At 35.5% G+C, this 24273-nt stretch overlaps 1 protein-coding gene and 1 long non-coding RNA gene across 3 annotated transcripts; both read left to right on the top strand.

Moving 5' to 3' along the window:
* Positions 1-9173: 9173 nt before the first annotated feature.
* Positions 9174-11646, top strand: LOC126611630 (uncharacterized). Its single transcript, XR_007618914.1, has 3 exons — positions 9174-10134; positions 10458-10530; positions 11300-11646. It is a non-coding gene; the product is annotated as an uncharacterized LOC126611630 (long non-coding RNA).
* A 2769-nt stretch (positions 11647-14415) lies between these two features.
* Positions 14416-23595, top strand: LOC126611614 (protein TOPLESS). 2 transcript variants are annotated; one of them, XM_050279929.1, is made up of 27 exons: positions 14417-14598; positions 15014-15151; positions 15276-15455; positions 15571-15684; positions 15767-15925; positions 16426-16603; positions 16697-16823; positions 16986-17095; positions 17195-17360; positions 17498-17607; positions 17722-17791; positions 17900-17973; positions 18079-18174; positions 18255-18350; positions 18466-18593; positions 18697-18931; positions 19013-19177; positions 19263-19346; positions 19551-19697; positions 20266-20376; positions 20482-20661; positions 20749-20877; positions 20960-21055; positions 21534-21722; positions 21812-21978; positions 22974-23245; positions 23379-23595. In XM_050279929.1, exons 2-26 carry the CDS (start codon positions 15072-15074, stop codon positions 23179-23181), a joined length of 3399 nt encoding a protein of 1132 aa, XP_050135886.1. In that variant the 5' UTR covers positions 14417-14598; positions 15014-15071; the 3' UTR covers positions 23182-23245; positions 23379-23595. The 2 variants fall into 2 exon arrangements, with proteins under 2 accessions (XP_050135885.1, XP_050135886.1); XM_050279928.1 differs by having other exon boundaries at positions 14416-14598; positions 17722-17973.
* The last annotated feature ends 678 nt before the right edge of the window (positions 23596-24273 follow it).

The following is a 24273-nucleotide window of genomic DNA, read 5'->3' as shown; positions in this document are numbered from 1 at the left end:
TTTCTCGTAGCATTTTTCTTGAAAAAATAATAAGCCTTTGCTAGAAAATGGGTTTCACAATCTTCAACGAACCTCTTTCTTTTTCTAAGTTTCAAAATGGACCTCACAAAAAATAACTTATATGACAAAAGCATATTATCATGTAACGTTTTATACCAATAAAAACCGATATAAATTCAACGTCACACATACATTTATTTTGTTAGAACAAACAAAACGTCGTTGTAGCATTGCACCGTTTCGTATAAATCCATTATTGCATTTGCGCGTACGTCTATGTGGTGCTACTTTGGAAGACAAGCTGTCAAATCTAACCGGAGATTATGGATGTATGGGGATGGCTATTTGGCTAATCCTCTCTCTGTCTTGACTATTATTGTTATTTAGCCGGTGACATTTTTACCACATAAGTAAAAATATGTTGAATTTTTACATAACAGTATGTGTTCGAATCTCGTTAATAACTAATTTAATATCTAATATAACAAAATTGATAAAAAAAAATAATAATGTTATTTACATTGATTCCAAGGACTGTAAAAACTACGAGGAGGAAGAGAGTATCTTTAACTTATTTAAATATTAGGAATGGAAGTAAAGTAAATATGAATAACTGAACAAGTAAACGTGTGGCAAGTCAGGCATTGGAAAGATTTTCTTTCTTTTCTTTCGCACTTATTTCTAATAAGTAAACACGTTATAAAAAATTTTAAAAGAAAGATATATCAACGACACAAATAACAATTTCAAGTATATAATGATTGGAAAAAATATATATATAGTGAATTGCAGATCGATGAGACAAGACTATTTTCTTGATGGATTTGGATCCTATCCGGATTCAAATTGTTGGAATTATAGGGATACTCACATCTTAGCTATTCATTATATATCGTGTGGTAAAAAATTATTTAAAATTAAACACAAATAGTACATAATGAAAACTGGCCGCACAATGTACGATAAACGATTAGGATGTGAGGATCCCTAGGATTCCCACAAAGAGGATTTGAAGAGGATTCTCATCCTTTCTTGATAATCTAAAAATAGGAATGCATGCAAAATTAGTTCTTGAATTATGTTACTGACATGCTTTACGTCACAATAGCTAGCCATAATTAGATATTTAATTCATTATTTATATATAGGAATCAAACCTAAGACTTTCTGTTTACAATTTGAAACCATATCACCAGACAATATTACTATAATCAATAACTTGCAACCACATACCCCGGTTCAAGAAGAAGCAATGGAGGACAATGTCATTTTTTGAAGCATGTTCCACATTAGAAACCTCATGTAGTCAAATCTACCTTATATTAGCAGTGAAATCATTCAATATAAGACAGATTTACTCATATTTGTGAGTGTATTCTTGAGCATTATTTATTAGTTTCTCACAAGTGCATGTAGAATTACTTTCATCCCGCTGTATTTTGTGACTAAATGTAAAAGAACAAAAATATGACGTCACTAATCATATGTTATCGTACAATTTTACGTTGACATAATGAGCTATACTTAATCAAGGAGAAGATCAAGCACTATGGTTATGAACCTGATTCCAAAGGACCAGAGCAACATTTTGTTTTTGGTAAGACAAAGCAACATGTTGGTTTTGACACAAAAGGTAAGAGATGGTATATGAGAGTGTAAAATGTAAGAAACGGTATATGCTAAGAAAAAGCCTTTAGTGAGTCAAGAGGACAAAAGACAAGCCGAAAGGCAACTTCCTAGTAATATTTGCCTTACATCTTTCTTTGTTATGATTCAAATTGTTAGTAGTTGTTATCGGTACTCCAAACGTGTAAAAGTATGTAGAAGAAAATACCTTGTTACACTATTACGGCGGCTCACATTTCACAAACCGGAGACATTTAATTTAGACTGAAAAAGATTGAGAGTTGTTGTCAACCTTTACAATTGGACCATCTTCTATTTTCTTAGTTCTTTTCACAATCCTGCAGTATTACTTGATGATAAAAAAATAATCTATTTTCTTGACCACCTTTTAAAGATTCTGCACAAATATTTCTTGATTATATAAAGTAAAGTGAAATAAAACCCACAAATTGATATAATATTCTTCTTGTTAACCAAAATGTTTTGAGTGCTTCTACATTTTTGTTGGCAACATGCAAACAATACTCTTCAAATGTGCATTTTCTCTATAAATTTGGTGATTGATCTTGGACGATGATTAGACGAAAATGTTAGAAAGATCGTTTTTATATTATATTGCTGCTTTATTTGATATAATAAGTGACGCGTATATATCACGTGAAATAATAAATTTCTTTCGTTCGATATTTTGATATATTATCTCTTGTCATATCAACCATGACACCCTTACTTAATCTTCATTATCTAACAAAAGGAGGGGGAAAATGTCATGTTTCCTATTGTATGGATAGAACCCATCCACGTAAGCCTATATGTCCATTAAGCCTACGTTCTGTTTTTCGGTCCGGATAAGCCTATGTGTTTGTCGGGAATTCGGATTCTTGCCGGATCTTCTTTATAAGAATCTTTGAAATTTGTAAATTATGTCTGTTTATCGTATATTAAGCAATCAGAAGTTATTTTAAATATTTTTATTTAAAATTAAACACAATAGTATTTGATAAAAATTGACTACATAATGTACGATAAACCGATACAATTGATAGATTCTCAAAATCCTAAGAGGATCATGTTGGGTTTGTCGGAATAGGATCCTATATGGATCCGTGAGAATCCTGCTCATCACTTTATAGTATTAGTTCATTTATCATCATGCAGTTAAAAATTGTTTTATATTATTTAATTAAAATTAAACATAAATAATACTTAATAAAAATTAATTAAATGATCTATGATAAACGATCACGATAAAGTGATGTCAAAATCTTCTTTACAAGGATATGAAGAGAATCCTTCTCCCGTTTGTCAACCAACAACCAAAAGACAAAGTAATAATAAATATTAAAAGATAAAAGACGAAAGAGAAACGACAGGCTCTACAATGGGGCGTGTGTTCACGCTCCAAGCTGAGCGTGGAGTTACTGGTTATCGTGGGGTATGGATGTCACGCTCAGACTATTAAATCTTGCTCGTTCGTTTGTGTCAACAACAACTACAAGTCTACAAGTCACGGTACGGATGATCAGTAATTATAACGAAATCTCGTGGGCATTTCTGGTTCTGAATTGTTCGGACATGTGAGTGTCGGGGAAGTTTTGTAGGGAGTGGTTTCCTATCTATGGCATGGCTAGAGCATTTTCAATGGTACATAGGCAAATCAAATATGCAGAATTATATTATAAAGACTAACATGACATATTGTATGTTCAATTATTTTATAGAATAGTTTGTCACTCTAATGAATTTTTTTTTAACAAACGATATTATCTATGTTAAATGGAAGAGGTGAACTTAGTCTCATAATGGACTAGCAATAATGTAATTCAAATTTACCTTTAGCAGATGTCGTGTTCACAAATCTCACAAACAATAGCTTATAAAACTAAAATTCCAAAAAGAAATAAGGGTATGATATCCACACTTTTTTTTATTTTTCCTATTTTTTGTTAATTTATATCTTTTGATCTTCGTTAAATCATTCGATCCGACTGCTAAAAATTATGTGAGAAGTAAAAAAAATGTGTGAATAATACATTCCAAAAATATTGTTTAACCTAGGGGTCAAATCCACAGTGAAATGTCACGTAGCAGAACTTTAAGACAAGATGAAACCTCACCGGTACGTCAGTCTGACATGAATTAGCGTTGAGACTACCAGCTGCCAAATTTGACAGCAAACAAAGCTGGTGTCTTTTTTTTTTTATATTATTTATTGTGTAGGTCCAAGTAAATGTTGCTTTTAAATCTTTTCATTTCAAAATCAGGTCCTACATTTATTATTGTAACTGAAAAAAAAAAAAAGGTTTGAAGAAAAAAATATTGGACAAGGGTTGTCTGCCCTCTTACTTTCGGTATTCTCCTGTTTTATGTGGTCATAATTAAGCCATATTTATATTTTATATTATTTTTTTATAGAAATAATAAGACAAAAATAAATAATAATATAAAATATTGACGTAACTTAACTGTAACCATATAAACAGAAGAGCACGAAAAGGACTAGAAATGGAAATGCAGACAATCCTCGTTAAAAAATATTGGCATTGCTACGTAAGCTTTCAAATAACATTTAGTAGTCAGGTCCTACTTTTAGTAGTCAAACTGCATAAATATTTATTGGTGCAAATTACGTGAGGTTTAAAATTGAATAATTGATAAATAATGAATTTTGTTTTTATAATAAATTAGTGTGATAAGTTTTTCACTACTATCATTGGCTTTGAGGTCGGTGGCATTTCGTCTCGCTCTCTTCCCTTTCTTTTCTCCTTTTTGTTTCACCTGTATTCAAACCATCTCCTTTGGTTGTGATTTCTCTTTCGCACTGGTGAGAAGTCATCGTGGTTGTGTTCATTGATCATTTTGTCTATGAAAGTTTTTCTAGCGTCTATGATTTACGTCTGAAACTCGTATTTTTGCATGGCGCTTGTGTTCAGAGTTGAGGTGGAGGTTTTTGTGTTTCTTGTGGCTTGTATGCATAGAAAATGACTATGAGAAGAAAACTCGATATTTGTTGGAGATTTCTGATAACAGTACTTCTTTTGATCACGACTGCAATATCATTATGGAGTGGTGCTGTATTTTTTCTCTTTATGAGTGTTATATTTCATGTCGGTTAAATTTGGGTTCTCCGTAATTGAGGAGTTGTATCGTATTTCTAGTGAGTTTGTAACTATATATGAAGCTCTTGTGCTTTTTTTTTTTTTTTAAGTGTGTAACCTCTTTGATTATATGTTTAGCATGTCTGCCCTATGTGTGTTCTTGATCGTTTTTAATAAATTCTTGTTTGATCTAAAGAACGTGTTAGAACCTTTTTTTTATTTTTTTTATTTTTTAATATTACTTGTAGCAATGATACGAGGGTTCATAGTGGAAAAAAAAAATTCCATCACAGGTATTGCAACTCTTTTCTCTATATCTCTCGAACCTAAGAAGAGTTCCATGATTTTTAGAGTGACTACATTGTAGGGCCATTTGACATTTCGGGAGCCTTATGCGAATTTTATAAAGTGACCCTTCTTAAGGAGACTTTCAAGCAAATATTTATTTTGAACAATGTATTCATGCAAAATTCAAGAATGAAAATTCCAACTTAATGAATGCCAACATCTCGCTCCAACTATTGAATAATCTCACTAGTTGGGATTTTTCTTTCCTTCAACTGCCCTAAAATTAGATTTTGGTTGCATCCGTGTAAAAAACAAGAGCGTGCAGGAGAAAAGAGAGAGGTACGGAAAGACACTTGTTTTTGTGGGAGGAAGTAACATACAAATTAATTTATTTACCTTTTACTTTTAATTGTTAGAGAAAATTGAAAAATTAATATAATAATTACAACCTCCACTTAATTTATTTTGTGAAATGTATTGACTGAAAAATAAAAAAATCAAATTTATCACATGAAATGTAACATCTCACATCGTCCAGGGGAGTGGATCATCTATGCCTTATATGTATATGCCCACCTCTTCCTAGCACGAGGCTTTTTGGGGACTCACTGGCTTCGGGTTTCATTGGAATTCCGAAGTTAAGTGACTTCGTGTGAGAGCAATTCCAGGATAGGTGACCCACTAGGAAGTTCTTGTGTGAGTTCCTAGAAACAAAACCGTGAGGACGTGGTCGGGGCCCAAAGCGAACAATATCGTGCTACGGTGGAGTCGAGCCCAGGATGTGGTGGGGGCCCGGGTCGGGATGTGACAATTTGGTATCAGAGCCAATCTTTGGGCGGAATTGTGCCTAGAAACAAAACCGTGAGGACGTGGTCAGGGCCCAAAGCGGACAATATCGTGCTACGGTGGAGTCGAGCCTAAGATGTGGTGGGGGTCCGGGTCGGGATGTGACAATTTGGTATCAGAGCCAATCTTTGGGCGGAAGTGTGCCGACAAGGACATCGGGCCCCTAAGGGGGGTGGATTGTAACATCCCACATCGCCCAGGGGAATGGATCCTCCCTGCCTTATATGTATATGCTCATCTCTTCCTAGCACGAGGCCTTTTGGGGACTCACTAACTTCGGGTTCCATCGGAACTCCGAAGTTAAGCGAGTTCGTGCGAGAGCAATCCTAGGATGAGTGACCAACTGGGAAGTTTTCGTGTGAGTTCCCATAAACAAACCCGTGAGGGGACCCAAAGCAGACAATATCGTGCTATGACGGAGTTGAGTCCGGGATGTGATGGGGGCCCGGGGCGGGATGCGACATGAAAATTGAAAACTTTTTATTAGAAAATATATATTTTTAGTATATATAGAAGGATGAAATTTTTTATGGGCCTCTCAGAAATGGAGCCCTATGCCGATAAACCTTTTGCACGCCATTGCTCCAACCATTACTATATAATATACTCTTTTTAATAGAAATAATTAGGGCTACCAATACGGGTAGGTTTGATTCGCTCTCTAATAAAAATGTTGTACAATGTGGTTTCTTTTGACATTTTTCATTTGGGGAAAGAGGGAAGGAATTTGATGCTCCATAGTCAATAACGTGACCTGTGGTGGATGATGACATTTCTACCTCCTTAGGGTTTACGTTAGCATATGTCTTTGCATAACGCACAAGAAAACCTAATATTCTTTTACTTTTGGCAAAGACTTTTTATATTAGCATCCTCTAAAATATTGAATGCATTCCACATTAAAATTTAATATTAAATAACTTATTTAAACTACTATGCAATGATAATTTTGACCTTATTAGATTTAAAAAAAAAATCTATATACACTCAATTCACTTTTAATGTATTATTTATCTTCTTCAATTATCAAAACTCCTCAAACCCTCCATTGTTGAACAAAACCCTAACCAATGAAACTACAAACATGTTGATTGAGAAAAATTATTTTTGACGAATGAAACAGGAAATCGATATTTCAGAAGTTTCACATGAGATAAGAATTCATATTTTTTTTATTGTTTTAGTGATTTTGATGATATCGATAATTATTTAATCTTGCTTTTGATGCGTTATTCAAGTTTCTATATTCGTATTCATCTTTTAGGGATCACATGGATTACATGAAGAATTAAACATCTAAAATTACCACCAAATATAAAAAACAGATGACATGAGTTTTAACTTTTAATGGTGGAATTAAAAACAACCCACATATGCTTTAAATCTCAAGCTGCATCTTTTGTCAAAATTCTAGTCGGCATTTTTTGTCCAAATTAAAAGCTTTATAAGATTTGAGAAATGTGAGGTGTATAGAAAAAATAGGGTGCATGTAGAAAATGTAAGATGTATATTAAGAATATGGGAAGATGTGAGATTTGTGAATGCTTAAAATATACTATGAAATCTCTCCAATTCCCTCTAATTCCTCAACTTTCTCAAATTCTTTAAAATCAATTTCTAATTGAATACACCTGGAATGTTATAAACTTCTTTAAAATCTTAATTGAATACACCTGAATTTATAAGAATTTTAATAAACTATTTTAAAATTCTAATTGAATACACCTAGAATTTCAGAGAATTACTTAAAATCTTGATTGAATACCCCTAGATTCATTAAAAGAATTAAAATCCATTAAAATCCCAATTGAATACACCCCCTTATTCAATAATTTATGGAATGTTAATAAAATAAGCCTTTTGGCAAAACATGTTAATATTTTATTATTCTTTTAATAAATCTTCCTGGGCATGTGACCTTAGGCTTAAAGGAGATTAGTCATTATCCAACCAACTAATAAAAAAAAAAAGATTAAAAAAGAAGATAAAAAGTTTGAAAAAGTCATTTTTTCTGTCTTTTTCAATAAAAGACAAGTTGATGAGTTCGTCACATTAATTTATTATTTAAAGGTTAAAAAAATTAACAGATGCATTTTAATCTCTTTCAAATCATCATTATTTGATTCACTAATGTAAAAAATCAAATTTAAAAAATACCATGTTAAATACAAATAGAAAATTCGTCTCGATTACTAGATGACTACTCTGTTGGATTGAAAAAGTCATTGATAGAGTGGAGAAGGATCACCACTTTCCCCACAAAAGGGAGCCCACTGGGGCTTACTGTCACTGACAACTGACCTCTAAAAGAAAGAGGAAGGCACAAGGCAGAGAAGAGATCAAGGATGAAGGAACCAATGTGAATAAATCGTTTCTCATTTTCTCCTGATAATTTGATGAAATTGGGATCCGGTGATCCAACTGGCTTGACTACCGTCGCTAGTTTTCTGTATAAAATATGCATCCCCACTAGGCGAAAGTGACATGTCGCCAAACCCTTGTCAGATAGGCTACGTGAAAGCCACAACTCATAGATAGGGCTCTTTTAGCATCAATGTTTCCAGGGTTTTCATTAGGTTTTTCATTTCCTTGCCGTATGGATGCGTTTTGCATACAATCACATGTTTATCTTTTATTATGTGTCACGTAATAATATATAATCATGTGTTGTATTTGTACACCACAAGATAGACATATAAATAATTATATACAATTGATTTGTATACAAGATCAAAGTCGGTTTATTGATTTTTGAGGCTCAGAGCAAACGCCAAATTAAGCGTCCTAGTATGTCTTTTGTTATAAAAAAAAATTGTTTTATTATTAATATGTTTACATACTCATTTTTTCTTCTTTCATACAACGATATTGGAACATTAGTGATTGAAATTGAAACATCTCCATTACAAGTAAAGAAAAAAACACTAGATCGTAGTAGCTACACATGGGAGGCTCAACAACGTTGAATTTGTCCGCATATGAAATCTAGAAGTTGGAATTCTAAATTTCATCTAAAGTTTAAGGAAAACTAATGAAAAAGGCTTGAAAACTTTGAGTTTTAATGATAAGGACAAACTAAAAGGTAAAGTGAATAGTACCAGGATTGACTTTTTAGTGTAACAATGTGGTTTTTCGTTAAAGTGAACAGTACCGGGTGCTTTTCGTTAAAGTTCCCTAAAGTTTATGCACGTGTTCTTAATTTATTTTTACATGGACACAAGAAATCCGATTAACCACGGTCATATGGATGAATTTAATATGATTAAACGAAATCCAACATTTTGCTAACTGTGAATGTTAATATAATTATTTATGCTCATATGTCCCGCCAAATTTCCGCATATGTATACTACAATAGTCCACAACTCAACATTATCAACTCATAGAAATTTGCCACATGTACATTTTTTAGGAAAAATAAAAAGAAAACTAATGAAAATAACTTAAAAACTTTGAGTTTTAACAACAAAAACAAAATAAAGGGTAAAGTAAATAGTACCATGATTGACTTTTTAGTGTAAAAATGTTGTTTTTTGTTAAAGTGAATAGTATCGGGAGTTTTTCGTTAAAGTCCCCAAAAATAAATTATCTTTTGTAGTTGGAGTATTCCAATTGTTGTGATGCATAGTTGACATGTAGCATGAAATACACACAATAAACTCCTCAAATCATGGACGGAAAAAAATACCAAATTTCCCAAACCAAACCAAAAAATTTCCGAAACCAAACCGAAAATCCCGAAACGTATGGTACCCAATACCGAATCAAACCGAAATTTTCAGTATGGGAATCGGTTTCAAGTCTTCGTTTTTTCGGTATTTCCAAACCAAACTGAAATAAAAAAAATATATTATTTAATTTTTAAATATATATTTGAAATTGTAACAGCCGTTGGATTCGGTTGAGATTTAATCTCAACCGTTGAATAGAAATCAAACCCTACACTTTACACTATGTCTCTCCCGTCTCTCTCGACACTCAGTTCACTCACTCTTTCTTGCGGCTCTCCTCAGACTCAAACCCTCACCTCACCACCCTTGTCGCCAATTTTTCTGTCCGTTTTCGAATCCGGCCACATAAGTGACTCACTTAAGTCACGTCTCTCTCAACTATCACTTCTCTGATCTCTCTCTCAGTCTCTCTCGACTTCTCATCCCACACAGAGTCACAATGGAGGATTCTTCCTTCACAAATCACGACCACCAGCGTCACTCTCCTTCTCAGTCTCTCTCGATTCTAGTCATCCAGTGCACTGTGCAATTCTCCACCAAATCAGGTAAAGTTCACAAGCTAATTTAGGGTTTGAATTTTAATTTAGGGTTAGAATTCTAGATTAGGGTTTGTGAAATTTAGCACTTGGAAGATAGAGTATACTGCATATTGAGGGTTTAGGGGTTGAATTGGTGGTTGGAATTCGAGATTAGGGTTTCTCTTCTGTCACAGACTCACAATTGAAGCATAAGTTTGTTACGGGTTGATAGTTCATAGTTCATAGTTGTAGTAATAATTGCAGCTGCTAAAATGAATTTCGAGAGTTGGTGAAAAATGACGAATGGAGTTCAGAATTAACCGTGGGATTTTGGGATGTTTGTAATGCAGCACCATAAATGTATTTACAGTTTGCATTTGGTTAAAAGCGAGAAAGGAGGAAGCACGCAAGCAAGAAATTGAGGTATTGTGGCAATACAGTCAATGTGTTAATTTGCATTTGCATTTGTATGCTAATGGAGTTGAACAAATAGGACTTGACTGATGTGCAATCTGAATATTGCTATCATTTTTTTGAACTCAACATTTACCTGCATTATTATTGACAACGAAACGTGAGGACCTTTTCTTATATCTGTTATGCTCTTTCTCTCTCTCTCTCTCTCTCTCTCTCTCTCTCTCTCTCTCTCTCTCTCTCTCTCTCTCTCTCTCTCTTTTCATTTTGAATCTGATATGATGCATATGATTGTAGCTAGTGTTGGGCATTGGCCATGGTTGCTTTCCTTGTTATGTTTTTATGCTAACAATTATCTACAAAAAGTTTGTTTCCTTTTTTTTTCGTAAGAATAGTTGCGAAAAACTATTGCAACATGTGTACTTATTAATGAGATAGTGATTATTATGTTGAATGTTTCTGGATGAAGGTTACCATTTTATGATTTTATCCCACTATATTATGAATGTGACATTACATATTAGAACAGCCTGCAATATATGTTGAAGAATATAAAAATTACAAGATAGGCTGGAGCAACAGAGGAGCTCTAGTATTATGTTGATCAATGATCATTGTATCATGATTCATGCCTTTTTGAATGAAGAATGATCAACATTTTAAATATGTTGCCATAATCGAATTGACTGTAACTTCTTTGGTCATGTTGGTTATATGATATTGAATGTCTTTGGTCCTCTCTACTTTAATTTTTGATGTTCCTACATGATTTTTACAGGTTGTCCAACGTTTTCAAGAACTTTTTACCCAAACGAAGTACAAAGAAGCTACTGAGCTTGCTGCGGATACTGTTGCTAAATTTCGGGTTCCCATTTTGCTTATGTATTTGTACATGTTTCTTTCTTTAGGCAGTATTTCTCTCTTCAATTTTTAGTACAATAGCCCAAAAGTCCAAAACTATTTTGGGATTTCCAATTGTCCCGAAACTATTTCGGGATTCCCGAAAATTTGGTTTGGGATCAATATTGAATTTGGGATTCCCGAAAACTTTGGTTTGGGAATCAGGACTTGCATTTCAATTCGGTATTCCATACCGAACCAGCCCTAAATCATATTAGTCGACATAAAATCTTCCATTTATATGAGGGTAAAAATACCTAGATTCAAGTGCTAATAGCATATGCTTCATCAATTGTCACATGATCGTTTTACTTTCAGGATCCAAAGTTACAAAGTAAAAATTTCTAGCGGTCTAGACAGAAGAATAACAAGGAAAAATCCTTTGTTGTCGGCTCTTGCCTTTGATCTTGGTGTAGAATGTCGCTATGAATCATTGTAGTTGTCATTTGGCCCATGCACGCGAGAGATATTTTAGTATAATAGGTGATACAACATGTGTTATTATATAAATGGTGGGATATGTGTGTTAAAAAAATTAATAACTTAAAAAATAAAATTTTCCACCCCTTATACAAAAAAATACATGATGTACCACACGTATTTCGGTCACAATGAAAATTTTCCCCATGCACTCAACCAACATAACATTTGGGCTCTAACTATAGTATTTGATATGGGTGTGGAGCGACAAGGTGCATCGGATTGCGTTGAGTTCAAATTTAGCCAGTATAAAATTATGAGTTTAGCCAATACGACACTATGACGCCCTTTGGGTTTGTCCTTTTAGTTTTTTTTTTTTTTTTTTAATAAGAGCTAGAAACTCATTGTTGGATAACAATTCAGAAAATAAATAAAATAACAAAAATTGAAATACTAATTCTTTATTAACGAAATATACTTGCAATACAGAATGATATTACAGAAATAAATACAGGAATTTAAATTTAAACTAACTTGATTGAATCACAAATAGAGGCTAGCGCAAAAGCTATGTCAATCGAACAGTATTTCCGTCTCACTCTTGTGCTTGTGGTTCTGTGACGTCTGTTCGACCAGGATACAAGTATCTAATTTTACAACCCGTACTGAATTATAGAATTCTGACGAATTGCTTTGAGTGTTTACTCTCTGTAAGGTTTTGTATGGGAGAGATGGGAAAAAGAAAGAGATGATCTACGACGGAACCGAGACTCCAATTATATAAGCTTTTTCATACCTTTTCAAATACTTTTTGAATATATCTGAAGCTACACAACTCTTTCCAAAAAGTTCTATATATTAATCAAAATATTTTTAATCAAAAACTTAATTCAAAATTAAAATGAATGATCTGATTAATTTTAATTCTTAGACACCAAATATAGTAAAAGCGATGGAGCTCTTTGATTTGCAGAATTTACGTTACTCGTTGCTTTGGGCTCATGGCGGTGGTTAGGTAATGCGGTCAGACACATGGGTATCATATTCCCTGCCCCGGTATGACTTGAGATGTCTGTGAAGTCTCCACTCATCAACACACACACACACACACACACACACACACACACACACAAAGCTTTTAATGCCGTACAAAACTCACTATTATAATTCTAGTTTGACCCCTACTAAAAGCCCTTTTAACCTTCCTTCTTCCGGATAATTTTTAGTTGTGACGGAAGCCTGGATGATACACATGATGAAAGTTTTTAATTTTTAAGTTATTAACCTTTTAACATACATATCTTATCATTTGTATGAAAACACATGGTTTACCACCTTACGTGACGATCATACCGAAAAATCTCTCCCTTCTTCCTAACCCAGACTATCTCTTTCTTCTTCCTCTGATGAATATTCTCGACACACCGAATTTCGGGTCCATAGTTTTCTTCTGCCGCCCTAAAGGATAACCCAATTCGCTAGAATTTTTGGTACATTGGGTTGAAAAATATAAACACATTAATTAATAATACGTAATAAAAAAAATTATCAATAACCACGTCTTATAATTTATAAAACTTGTTTTAAATAAGGGGTGTGATATCCACACATTATTTTTTACTTCTCTCATACATTTTTAGTTTTCGATTGTCGGATCGAATGAATTGAAGAAGATCAACATACAAAAATTAATAAGGATATGTGAGAAGTAAAAAAAAGATATGGATAGCACACCTCTTAAATAATTAGCCTGCCTCGTACTATTTTTTTCTAAAGAGAACCCAATTTGTGTCAGTGGTCCAGGTACTTCCGGAACTGGTGAGGTGGACAAAACCCCACGTTACGACTCTAAAACCACAGCCTTAACTATATATCCAATATCCTCAATAAATCCTTCCCAGCTAAATTAAATGAATAATTGCCATACGAAATCTCAAACCTCATATCGCGAGCCAGTAAACGAAAACCACTTCGTGACTTTAAAATATCATATCGCAATCATCACCTGTCTCACCGTATCACGTGATACACAATGAATTTAAACCGTATTAAGTGTCCCAGTGGTATGTTTCGTAATATTTCGCAAAATCTGGGGTCGAACTTTTGTGGGACCGTCCGAGAGAGCTTGTCGTTTGTTAAGGGGATCTGATGGTAGTGAATTTCGCTTTCCAAGTTCAGTTCCCATCCTTTTCAGGTTCGCATCAGGTTAATTTCAGCCGTTTATATTTTCAGAAAAGTCAAATGTCTACCTTATTTGATACATCCAGCGGCATGACGTACGGGTGCACAATTGTCTGCGATGTACGGGATAACTGCTCTAGGTCTTGTTCAACTCTTCAGCTGAAGTACAGTGTCAGCTACAGATTCCGCTCCGGTGGACTCGACAAACGTAGCCGGCCAAGTGGGGCCCACCTCCATTCGCCCTACGCATAAGCGACTGTGCAGATCATAGAACCCTATCACAGGCTACGATAACCTATTGCTTGATAAGTCGAGGATGGATGATAAGCGCAAGTACTTATCATCTTGTTTATCTGTCGCCCGGCCTCCTATAAAATCACCCATTTCCGTAAGTTTAACGTCCTCGTTTCTCTCTGAAAAATATAAATACAAAAATTTTCTGGAGAGAGGAGAGTTTACTATAAGTTTCTAGAGAGAGAAAGCTTTCTCCGAGCTCTGTCTCTCTCTCTCTCTCTCTCTCTCTTTTTCTTCTTCTTCTGGATGTGTGGCTGTTTGTTCTGATTTGGTTTTCTCAAGGTGCGAGTTTCTCTCTCCTGAAATCTCTAACTTCTAATTTTTCTCTTGAAGTTTTTATTTTTATTTATTTTTTGTTTTGGGTTGATATTTTTTTGGGGGTTTTCGAATTTTCGAAACCTTTTTCTTTTGCATCTTCGATTCCCACATGGGTCTTAAGAAAGCTGCTTTCTTTGCCTCTTTGATCTCCAAAAAAGTTCAAAAAATTGTCCTCTTTTTCTAAATTTTACTTAAAACATGAGTGAAAATATATGAAATTATTGGCAAAACTGGTGTTTTAGCTTTGTGATCTAGTTCTGGGTATTTTCCTTTTGAATTTAATTTTTTGTTTTGTAATTTATTTTGATTTTTGAGCTGTCTAAGTTGACCCCTTTCATATTTATGTGGTTTTTTTTAATAATATTTTTTATTTTTGCAGATCTGGTTATATTGTTGGTGATATTTCTGGTTCTGGAATCAAAGAGGGGGCGGTCAAGATGTCTTCTCTGAGTAGGGAGCTGGTGTTCCTGATCTTGCAGTTTCTCGATGAGGAAAAATTCAAAGAGACCGTTCACAAGTAGGGCTGACTTCTGTAGTTTTAAATTAATTTTTTTAATTAATGCTTTTTTGTTGGCATAATTGCTGATTATGTACTGGTATACTGCGTCATTAATTGCTTTTGTGATGTAAATACAAAATAGGCTGGAGCAGGAATCTGGGTTTTTCTTCAATATGAAATATTTTGAGGATGAGGTGCATAATGGCAATTGGGATGAAGTTGAGAAGTACCTCTCCGGCTTCACTAAAGTGGACGATAACCGCTACTCCATGAAAATCTTTTTCGAGATAAGGAAGCAGAAGTATCTCGAGGCACTGGACAAGTAAGCTTACAATGTTTTGATGTCATTTCATTGGTAACTTTCGTGGGTTGAATTTTATGATCGGTATTGAGGAATTATATGGTTGAATTGCATGTAATGTGACTGGACTTTGCAGGCATGATCGTTCCAAAGCCGTGGATATTTTAGTAAAGGATTTAAAGGTTTTTGCCACATTCAATGAAGAACTTTTCAAGGAAATCACTCAGCTCTTGACATTGGAGAACTTTAGGTATGAGAATTCCGTTATATGAAGGTCTCTTTAGATAACAGTTATGGCAAATTTACTGAAAAATGGTCTCTTGCATTATTAGGGAGAATGAACAACTATCCAAGTATGGAGATACAAAGTCTGCCAGGGCAATCATGTTGGTTGAACTTAAGAAACTGATTGAAGCAAATCCCTTATTCCGTGATAAATTGCAGTTTCCAAACCTTAAGAATTCGAGGCTACGGACTCTCATTAACCAAAGGTACTTACTCAGAAACCACAACTTCAGTTATATAAGATTAGCTTCGCACTTCTTTGGGACTTTTGGATATTGTTGCAAATACTGGTCTTGCTTTAATGTTTGCATGTATGGAATGAGTGCTTTTGTCTCCCATTGCATTCAGAAAGAGAATTTCATCAAGTTGATAGCAGTAGCTAATGAGTCTATTGTTTAAGTACGTTGTCTGTGTGGCCAATCAAAAAGTTGGCTATGGCTTGAATTCTGTGGAAACAAAAAGAAGTCATTAGTATTCTTGCAATGCCTAAAAATGTGCCTGAATCTTAATTTAGCATATGGTTCGTTACTACATATAGCACGGGCTACATCACTGCTTGATTCCAGCGTCTGGTGTCAGGATTCTTTTGTTTTTTTGTTGATGAACGGTGTCAGAAGTTTCCACACACCAGTAACTATTATTTGTGCAAATTATGGCCTTTCTGGTTCTTTTGAGAGAGAACTAATTTTCTTTCTGTAAATTCAAGCTTAAATTGGCAGCATCAACTTTGTAAGAACCCAAGACCAAATCCTGATATAAAAACACTTTTTGTGGATCACTCATGTGGACAACCGAACGGTGCACGGGCACCATCGCCTGCAAACAACCCACTGCTAGGGTCCTTGCCAAAAGCTGGAGGGTTTCCTCAAATAGGTGCACATGGGGTAAGTTATCTAGCTTAACTGTTCATACGCTAATGAAGTAGACACTTTATTGTTATTAACTTTTTGTTAATGTGCTTGGCTTTGCACTTTCAGCCTTTTCAACCTACACAAGCCCCGGTTCCAATTCCCCTTGCAGGTTGGATGTCCAATCCTTCCACTGTTACACATCCAGCAGTTTCTGAAGGAGGAGGTATTGGTCTTGGTGGTCCATCAATAACAGGTAATGCATTTGTTGATACTCAATCTCTTCGTTTTCATTTATCATGATCCCGATAAGATGGTTCTTGATTGTGGTGTTTCGGGATCAATATGGTTTTTGATTGTGGTGCGTATGATCCTGATAAGATGGTTTTTGATTGTGGTGTTTCATAACCTTGTATAGCTGCCTTGAAACATCCAAGGACTCCTCCAACTAATCCTTCTGTGGAGTACCCGTCCGGGGATTCTGATCATGTTTCTAAAAGAACAAGGCCGATGGGGCTTTCTACCGAAGTATGTACATGCTTGCAAAGATCAACTTTTGAATGATGATCTCTATATTCGTCCTCATTTAGCTTTTATTTGTATTTGACAGTTTGTTCTTTCGTGCAGGTTAATCTCCCTGTTAACATGTTGCCAGTAACATTTCAAGGGCACGGTCATAATCAAGCTTTGAATGCACCTGATGACTTGCCTAAGAATGTCACACGGACTTTGAATCAGGGTTCATCACCCATGAGCATGGATTTTCATCCTTCACAGCAGACTTTGCTTCTTGGTTTGTATTTTTGAAGTAGCTCCTTATATTTGTTTGTACACCTTCGGGCTCCACGTTTATGTTTGCTAATTGGGGTTTTCCCTTCCAGTCTTGGTGCTCATAATTGACTGTTGATTGTTCTCTATGTGATGCTTCAGTTGGTACCAATGTGGGGGACATTGGGCTGTGGGAAGTTGGATCTAGGGAGCGACTAGTTATAAGGAACTTCAAAGTATGGGATCTTAGTTCATGCTCAATGCCCCTGCAGGTCTTTCCCTTTCTATACTGGTTCATATATGACAAAAAAAATTGTGTGCACTGTATTCTTTGTGATTGTATGAGTTGGTTGACTGAAAAATAAATTTGTCTTCGTGAAATTCAGGCTGCTCTAGTTAAGGAACCTGGTGTGTCTGTTAACCGTGTGATTTGGAGCCCTGATGGTGCTTTATTTGGTAAGCTTGAGCATACTGAAGTAACCGTGGCAAATGTTTTATGGCTTTATAATTATTTAAGGACTGAACTAGATCCTAATTATTGTATCATTTACAATCCAATTACAGGTGTTGCTTACTCAAGGCATATTGTTCAAATATATTCTTACCATGGGGGAGATGACGTACGACAACACCTAGAGGTATATACTGAAGATGCTGTTTCAATTTTTTCCACTTTTGTTTTGATATCTATGAGTTTCTATGAGTTTTATGTACTAATGGTTACTCTGGAATTACTGTCGTAGATTGATGCACATGTTGGTGGAGTAAATGATCTAGCTTTCTCCCATCCCAATAAGCAGCTTTGTGTGATTACCTGTGGGGATGACAAGACCATCAAGGTTGGTTTGTTGTCTAACATATTTGCTTGTCTCACTGGAGAGCGTTATCTGTTTCTTGCTGATTTCCTTCATAAATTTAGGTGTGGGATGCTACAACCGGTGCAAAACAATATACTTTTGAAGGTCACGAGGCTCCAGTTTATTCTGTCTGCCCGCATTATAAGGAAAACATTCAGGTGTTGTGGTATTTTATTTTGTTTTTTCATTCTTACTAATTACACCTTGTGTTTCTGTCTCTGGTGCCTGTTTGTCCTTGTCTTTTGATACTCACTGTTTGCTGCTATGCTTCAGTTTATCTTTTCAACGGCACTGGATGGAAAGATAAAGGCTTGGCTGTATGACAATTTGGGATCTCGAGTTGATTATGATGCTCCCGGTCGCTGGTGCACAACAATGGCTTATAGTGCTGATGGTACAAGGTTAGTTTACTTAGCTCAGAGTTTCCTTTTTCCTTTTGCTGGATGGGCAAACTATATGGTTATTTATTTCTTTTCGTTGTTTTTCTTTCCTGGTGGGTTGCAGGCTATTTTCATGTGGGACAAGTAAAGATGGTGAGTCATATATTGTTGAATGGAATGAAAGTGAAGGCGCTGTGAAGAGGACCTATCAAGGCTTTCGCAAGCGTTCTTTTGGTGTTGTGCAATTCGATACTACTAAAAACCGGTTTTTGGCTGCTGGTGATGATTTTTCAATTAAATTTTGGGACATGGACAACACTCAACTTATGACAACTGTTGATGCTGATGGAGGCCTCCCAGTAGGTTCATTCCCTTAAAGTAAATTAAAATAATAGAATCTAAAATACCAGCTGCTCATCTTTACTCTTCCTAATTCCTAGGCAAGCCCTCGTATCCGCTTTAACAAGGATGGCACTCTCTTGGCTGTTTCTGCCAACGAGAATGGGATTAAAGTTTTGGCAAATGCAGATGGAATGCGGTTGTTGCGAACATTTGAGAACCATCTTTCTTATGAGGCGTCAAGGACCTCTGAAGTTGTGACAAAGGTATTTTAATTGATTTTGCCTACCTACATTTAATTAAGCTTATCCTTTATTAACTTAAGCATGCCTAACACTCAACCTGTTTCAGCCTGCAATAACCCCAATTCAAGCAGCTGCTAGCAGTGCTGGACTGGCTGAACGAAGTGCAGCTGCAGCTGCTCTTTCTGGAATGGTTCGTTGTATATCCTTTTTTTTTTTTTTTTGTGTTGATTGGACTGTCATTATTTTGCTTGTTTCGTATTGCATTTTGATCTGCAATTAGTCTCTCATGGTCATTTGTTGTTCTTAAGTCAGACTTCTTTTATTATATGTAAATTAGAGTTTAAAATTACCTACACTTATGATTCTTTTAATTATTCAAACATATTTATACCAGAATGGGGATGCTCGGAATTTGGGGGATGTGAAACCTAGAATAGCTGAAGAATCCAATGACAAATCAAAGATTTGGAAACTCACTGAAATCAGTGAACCATCCCAATGCCGTTCCTTGAGGCTACCTGAAAACATGAGAGTAACCAAGGTATGATATTGCTAATTGCCTTATTCTTGGAAAATTCATGTCTATTGATGGATTTGTTTGTTCCTGGTCTGGTTAATCCTTCTCATGGTACTTTATAAATACTTCCTTGTGTTCTACAACTTACGGTATAAATCTGTATGTGGTCTTGGAACATTTACTACATGGTACAAGTTAATGTATGTGTTCATCAACAAAAATATTATTACCTTTTTCTTGGCCCTGACCCTGCTTCTCGAAATGAGTGATTTATTTCCGTTCATAGTAGTTTTTATATGAAACAAATAATATTTTGTTTTCAGAATGGTGCTTCACATGATTTCATTCTTCAAAAATATGAAAGTGAAATAGACAACTTATGCAGCAGCAACAACTGAGTTATAACTTATATATGGCTTTTTGTTAATCTCTCTTTATCTTTCAATATGACATGAATGCTTTCCATTACCTATATTAATTACAGGTTGTTCCAAATAGTTTGATTCGTTGCATTTTTACATGGTATATTTTGAGTTAACCAAGAGATAATTCTTGGTGCCGTATCAATGTGATGAATCCTTGATTTTTACAGATTTCGAGGTTAATCTATACTAACTCAGGAAGTGCAATTTTGGCATTAGCATCAAACGCCATCCATTTGTTATGGAAATGGCAGAGGAGTGAGCGTAACTCTACTAGCAAGGTGTGTAAATGCTTAGTAGTAGTTTCCATCAATCATTTGTAGTTCTTTCATCATAAATTTGAGAGGTGAGTCTCGTAATGCCAAAACAATTTTTATACCCTGCAGGCAACTGCTAGTGTTTCACCTCAACTGTGGCAACCCACAAGTGGCATTTTAATGACCAATGATATTACTGACACAAGTCCTGAAGAAGCTGTTCCTTGCTTCGCTTTGTCCAAGAATGATTCTTATGTAATGTCAGCATCTGGTGGAAAGATTTCCCTGTTCAATATGATGACATTTAAGGTAACACGTCTTAAAAATAGATAGCCCTCTTTTTTCCCTCGTTCCATTTTTCATCTGGCTATAATCACAACTTGTTGGCGAGTGCAGACAATGACAACTTTCATGCCACCTCCGCCTGCCGCAACATTTCTTGCTTTCCATCCTCAAGATAACAATATTATAGCTATTGGAATGGATGATTCAACAATTCAGATATATAATGTCCGCGTAGATGAGGTATGATGACATACGTATGCAATTTGTCTTTGAACTTACTGTTTGAGATGGTTCTTAATTTGTTGTAATTTTCTTGATGCAGGTTAAGAGCAAGCTTAAAGGCCACTCTAAAAGGATAACTGGCCTGGCATTTTCTCATGTACTGAATGTGCTAGTTTCATCAGGAGCAGATGCACAGGTATTAGAACTTATCAACTTTGGTGTCATGAATTAATATTCCTTATTTAGTTGTCCTCCCTGGTACACTGAAACTGAATCTGACTCCCGAATACCTTTCCTCAACAAGTATGCTCTAACCAAAGTAAGAAAATTACTAGAGACATTGAAAAAACCACTGTTTGTGTATTTTACTTGCAAATCTATGGCCTTTAATTACAACTCATATCTTAGAGAATAACAGTGTTCTAGTTTCTGATCCAACATGCATTCATTTTACCTTTTCAAACTTTTTCCAGCGACTCCAACTTTTCTCATTAAAGAATTAATTCAATTGTCAAATTCGGAATTATTTTTCTCTTTGAAGAATTTATTCAATTGTTAAATTTGGAATCGCGCAACACAAGCATTTCTGTAAATGTAATAGTCCTTGTGAAAACAATACTGAAATCACTAATGTTCGTTGGGGTATTCCTTTTTTTCCCCCCTCCTTTCTTCAGCTTTGCGTATGGAGCTCTGATGGATGGGAAAAGCTGAAGTCCAGATTCTTGCCGCTTCCAGCTGGAAGAACGACAGCTTCACTATCAGACACGCGTGTACAGTTTCATCACGACCAGCAACAGTTCTTGGTTGTTCACGAGACTCAACTTGCCATATATGAAACAACAAAACTAGAATGTGTCAAGCAGGTAGATTTGTCTATAGGAGCATTGTTGTGAAGATTTATCACCTCCCCAATAATTGTTTGTTTAAATTAATTTTTTTTCCCTGGTTTTAGTGGGTCCCACGTGATTCTGCTGCACCAATTTCTCATGCAACATTCTCATGCGATAGCCAGCTTGTATATGCCAGCTTTTTAGATGCAACCGTTTGTGTGTTTAGTGCTGCAAATCTCAGACTACGGTGTCGTATTAATCCTTCTGCTTATCTTCCTGCTAATGTCAGGTAATTCCTTCTTCATTTCAATGGTTCATTTCAAGTTTTAATATGGGTTGTACTTGTTCATTATCACTTTCGAGTCCGGAATATGTTTGATTTTTTTTTTGAGCAACAGTTTAAACACGATCTTCGTGTTAGGGTTTAAGATTACACTTTGAATTCTGGGTTATGTGCCCAACCTTAGAAAATCACGAGGGACCAAGCAAGTTTAGTATACTTACATAGGATGGATATAGGTTCTTCTTCTTCATTGCTGTCCCTAGGAAGCTGCTGTCATCCTTGACCATCATGGCAGTATGATCTAAAACCTTATAATCTTAATCAGCTGAACCTTCAGTGCATACATGTTTTATGCACTATAATTTGAGAGAGGGTCATAAACTAAACAATTTAACATGATTCTTAATGCACTATAATTCCTGATCCATGTGATAAGAATAATGATGCGCCTGTCCGATTTATGCTATAACATAATCTAGTGGTATAGCTAGAACTTTTACTTGTAACGAATACGTAATTTGCAATGGTTTTTTTTAAAAAAAAAGTTGCCAAGTTTAGCTGCTACTTCCTTAAAAACCCAACATTTGATGCTTATGGCCTAATAGAATAGGAATTTAGTAATTCACCGATACTAGCCTTCACGGCTTATAAAAAAAATCGTACGTTGGAGTGATGATCTCTGCATGCAGTCCAAACAGAAACGTTCTTTTCCAATCTAAATATGTATATGAGCTTTAACTACCCGTTTGACAAAATTATAGTAAACTGCAGATAACTAGTCGTAATTGCAGTGCCTCTTTGATTACTTTTTATTGCCACTCTGAATAAGCAATCCTGCGCTCTTTTGTAAAAGAATGAAGGGAGATTAGCATTGAGGAGTGCATGATTACTGTTTTGGCGTGCAAATAACAACTCCCAATAAAGTTACTAGTTAGGTAAAACTAACTGGGTTTGTGATAGCTGTTGAAAATTCCAACGCTTTTGCTTCCCCTGTGCTGCAGTTCTAACGTGCAGCCCCTCGTGATTGCGGCGCATCCGCAAGAAGCAAATCAGTTCGCATTAGGACTATCGGATGGTGCTGTTCATGTCTTTGAGCCCCTTGAATCTGAAGGCAAATGGGGTGTGGCCCCACCAGTTGAAAATGGGTCAGCAAGCAGTGCGCCGGCTAATCAAGTTGGAGCTGCAGGATCAGATCAAGTGCAGAGATGATTGAGTGGCTGGCAGAGCACAAGTTGTTTTACATGCTTGGCTTGCTGGCCTATTCCAAATACAGGTATGCTTTTACATTTGACTAGTTTCTATTTTCGATTCAAGCAATATTTTTATTCGCTGATTTCTAGAGCAATCATTCGACACTTTATGCCTATTTTTTCCTTTTAACACGTTTTCATTTTGCGTTGTTGCAGTTGTGTTCTTCATGCAGTGTAATTTAATCGAGGAATGATGTGCAGATAATGTAGATTTAACAAGTTGGTTCAGAATCTCAAGTAAGTTAAATGCAGGAGTATTAGCAGTGAAATGTATTTAAATTATGTGTCGGAAATGAAGAGTAATACGTTTCTCAGGTATGCTTTATTTCCAAAGATGATCAGATCATGAATATAGTTCTAGTGTTTTTTTTAATGTCAAATTGCGTTGCTGTCGCGTTCTTCATTTGTCTTTCCTCCGTCGTTAGTTGGATGTTAGACATAACCTGCAAGTCAGTGTTTGGACAAATAAGATTTCAGTTTCTCTATGTCCAAAATAGGGCGCAGCCTATGAATCTATGATAAAAGTTGTGTGACATCAGTGATAATTTTCATCCATGTTCTTCTGTGTTTGGGGGAAAACAAAGTGCACCGAGAAAAAAACGACATAGAACGTGCATAAACTTGTACATGTACCACGAATCACTGTCGTAAAAAATGCATACCCTCGTACAAGCGCTTCATTACCATGCCGGAAATTCAGTTTTTACAGGCACCACAATAGATGTTTACACAAGCTTTTTCAGACTCAAAACTCCATGCCGGAAAATCGACTTTTACAGGCACAAGTGCTGCTGAATAAGGATTGAGTGTAAGAATTTACTATTTTCTTGTTTTTAACAACTCAAAGGGTGATGAGAATGAATTTGATGTACCGTCGGCATCTTAGTGATATGTGTAGAACCGAAAGAAAAGGCCATTCGGAAGTTTTCGTCGCGTTAGGTGCCTCAATGAGCGAGCATAGCCAACTCCCAAAGTCGACGAGCAGCACTAGTACGTTCCCACAAAGCATGCATGACATTGACAGTCAACCAAAGAAGCAGGTCTGATCTGA

Source organism: Malus sylvestris, chromosome 17 (assembly GCF_916048215.2).
Source record: "Malus sylvestris chromosome 17, drMalSylv7.2, whole genome shotgun sequence".
NCBI lineage: Eukaryota > Viridiplantae > Streptophyta > Magnoliopsida > Rosales > Rosaceae > Malus > Malus sylvestris.
The sequence above is the reverse complement of the archived record's forward strand: the minus strand, read 5'-3'. Positions and strand labels throughout refer to the sequence as shown.

What these genes read in the sequence shown, in the direction of transcription:
- LOC126611614 (XM_050279928.1), top strand. Translation starts at nt 15,072, where the DNA reads ATGTCTTCTCTGAGTAGGGAGCTGGTGTTCCTGATCTTGCAGTTTCTC. An exon ending in GGGATGACAAGACCATCAAG is followed by an intron (nt 18,175 to 18,254) that starts GTTGGTTTGTTG and finishes TCATAAATTTAG; the next exon opens with GTGTGGGATGCTACAACCGG. An exon ending in TCAATATGATGACATTTAAG is followed by an intron (nt 20,662 to 20,748) that starts GTAACACGTCTT and finishes TGGCGAGTGCAG; the next exon opens with ACAATGACAACTTTCATGCC.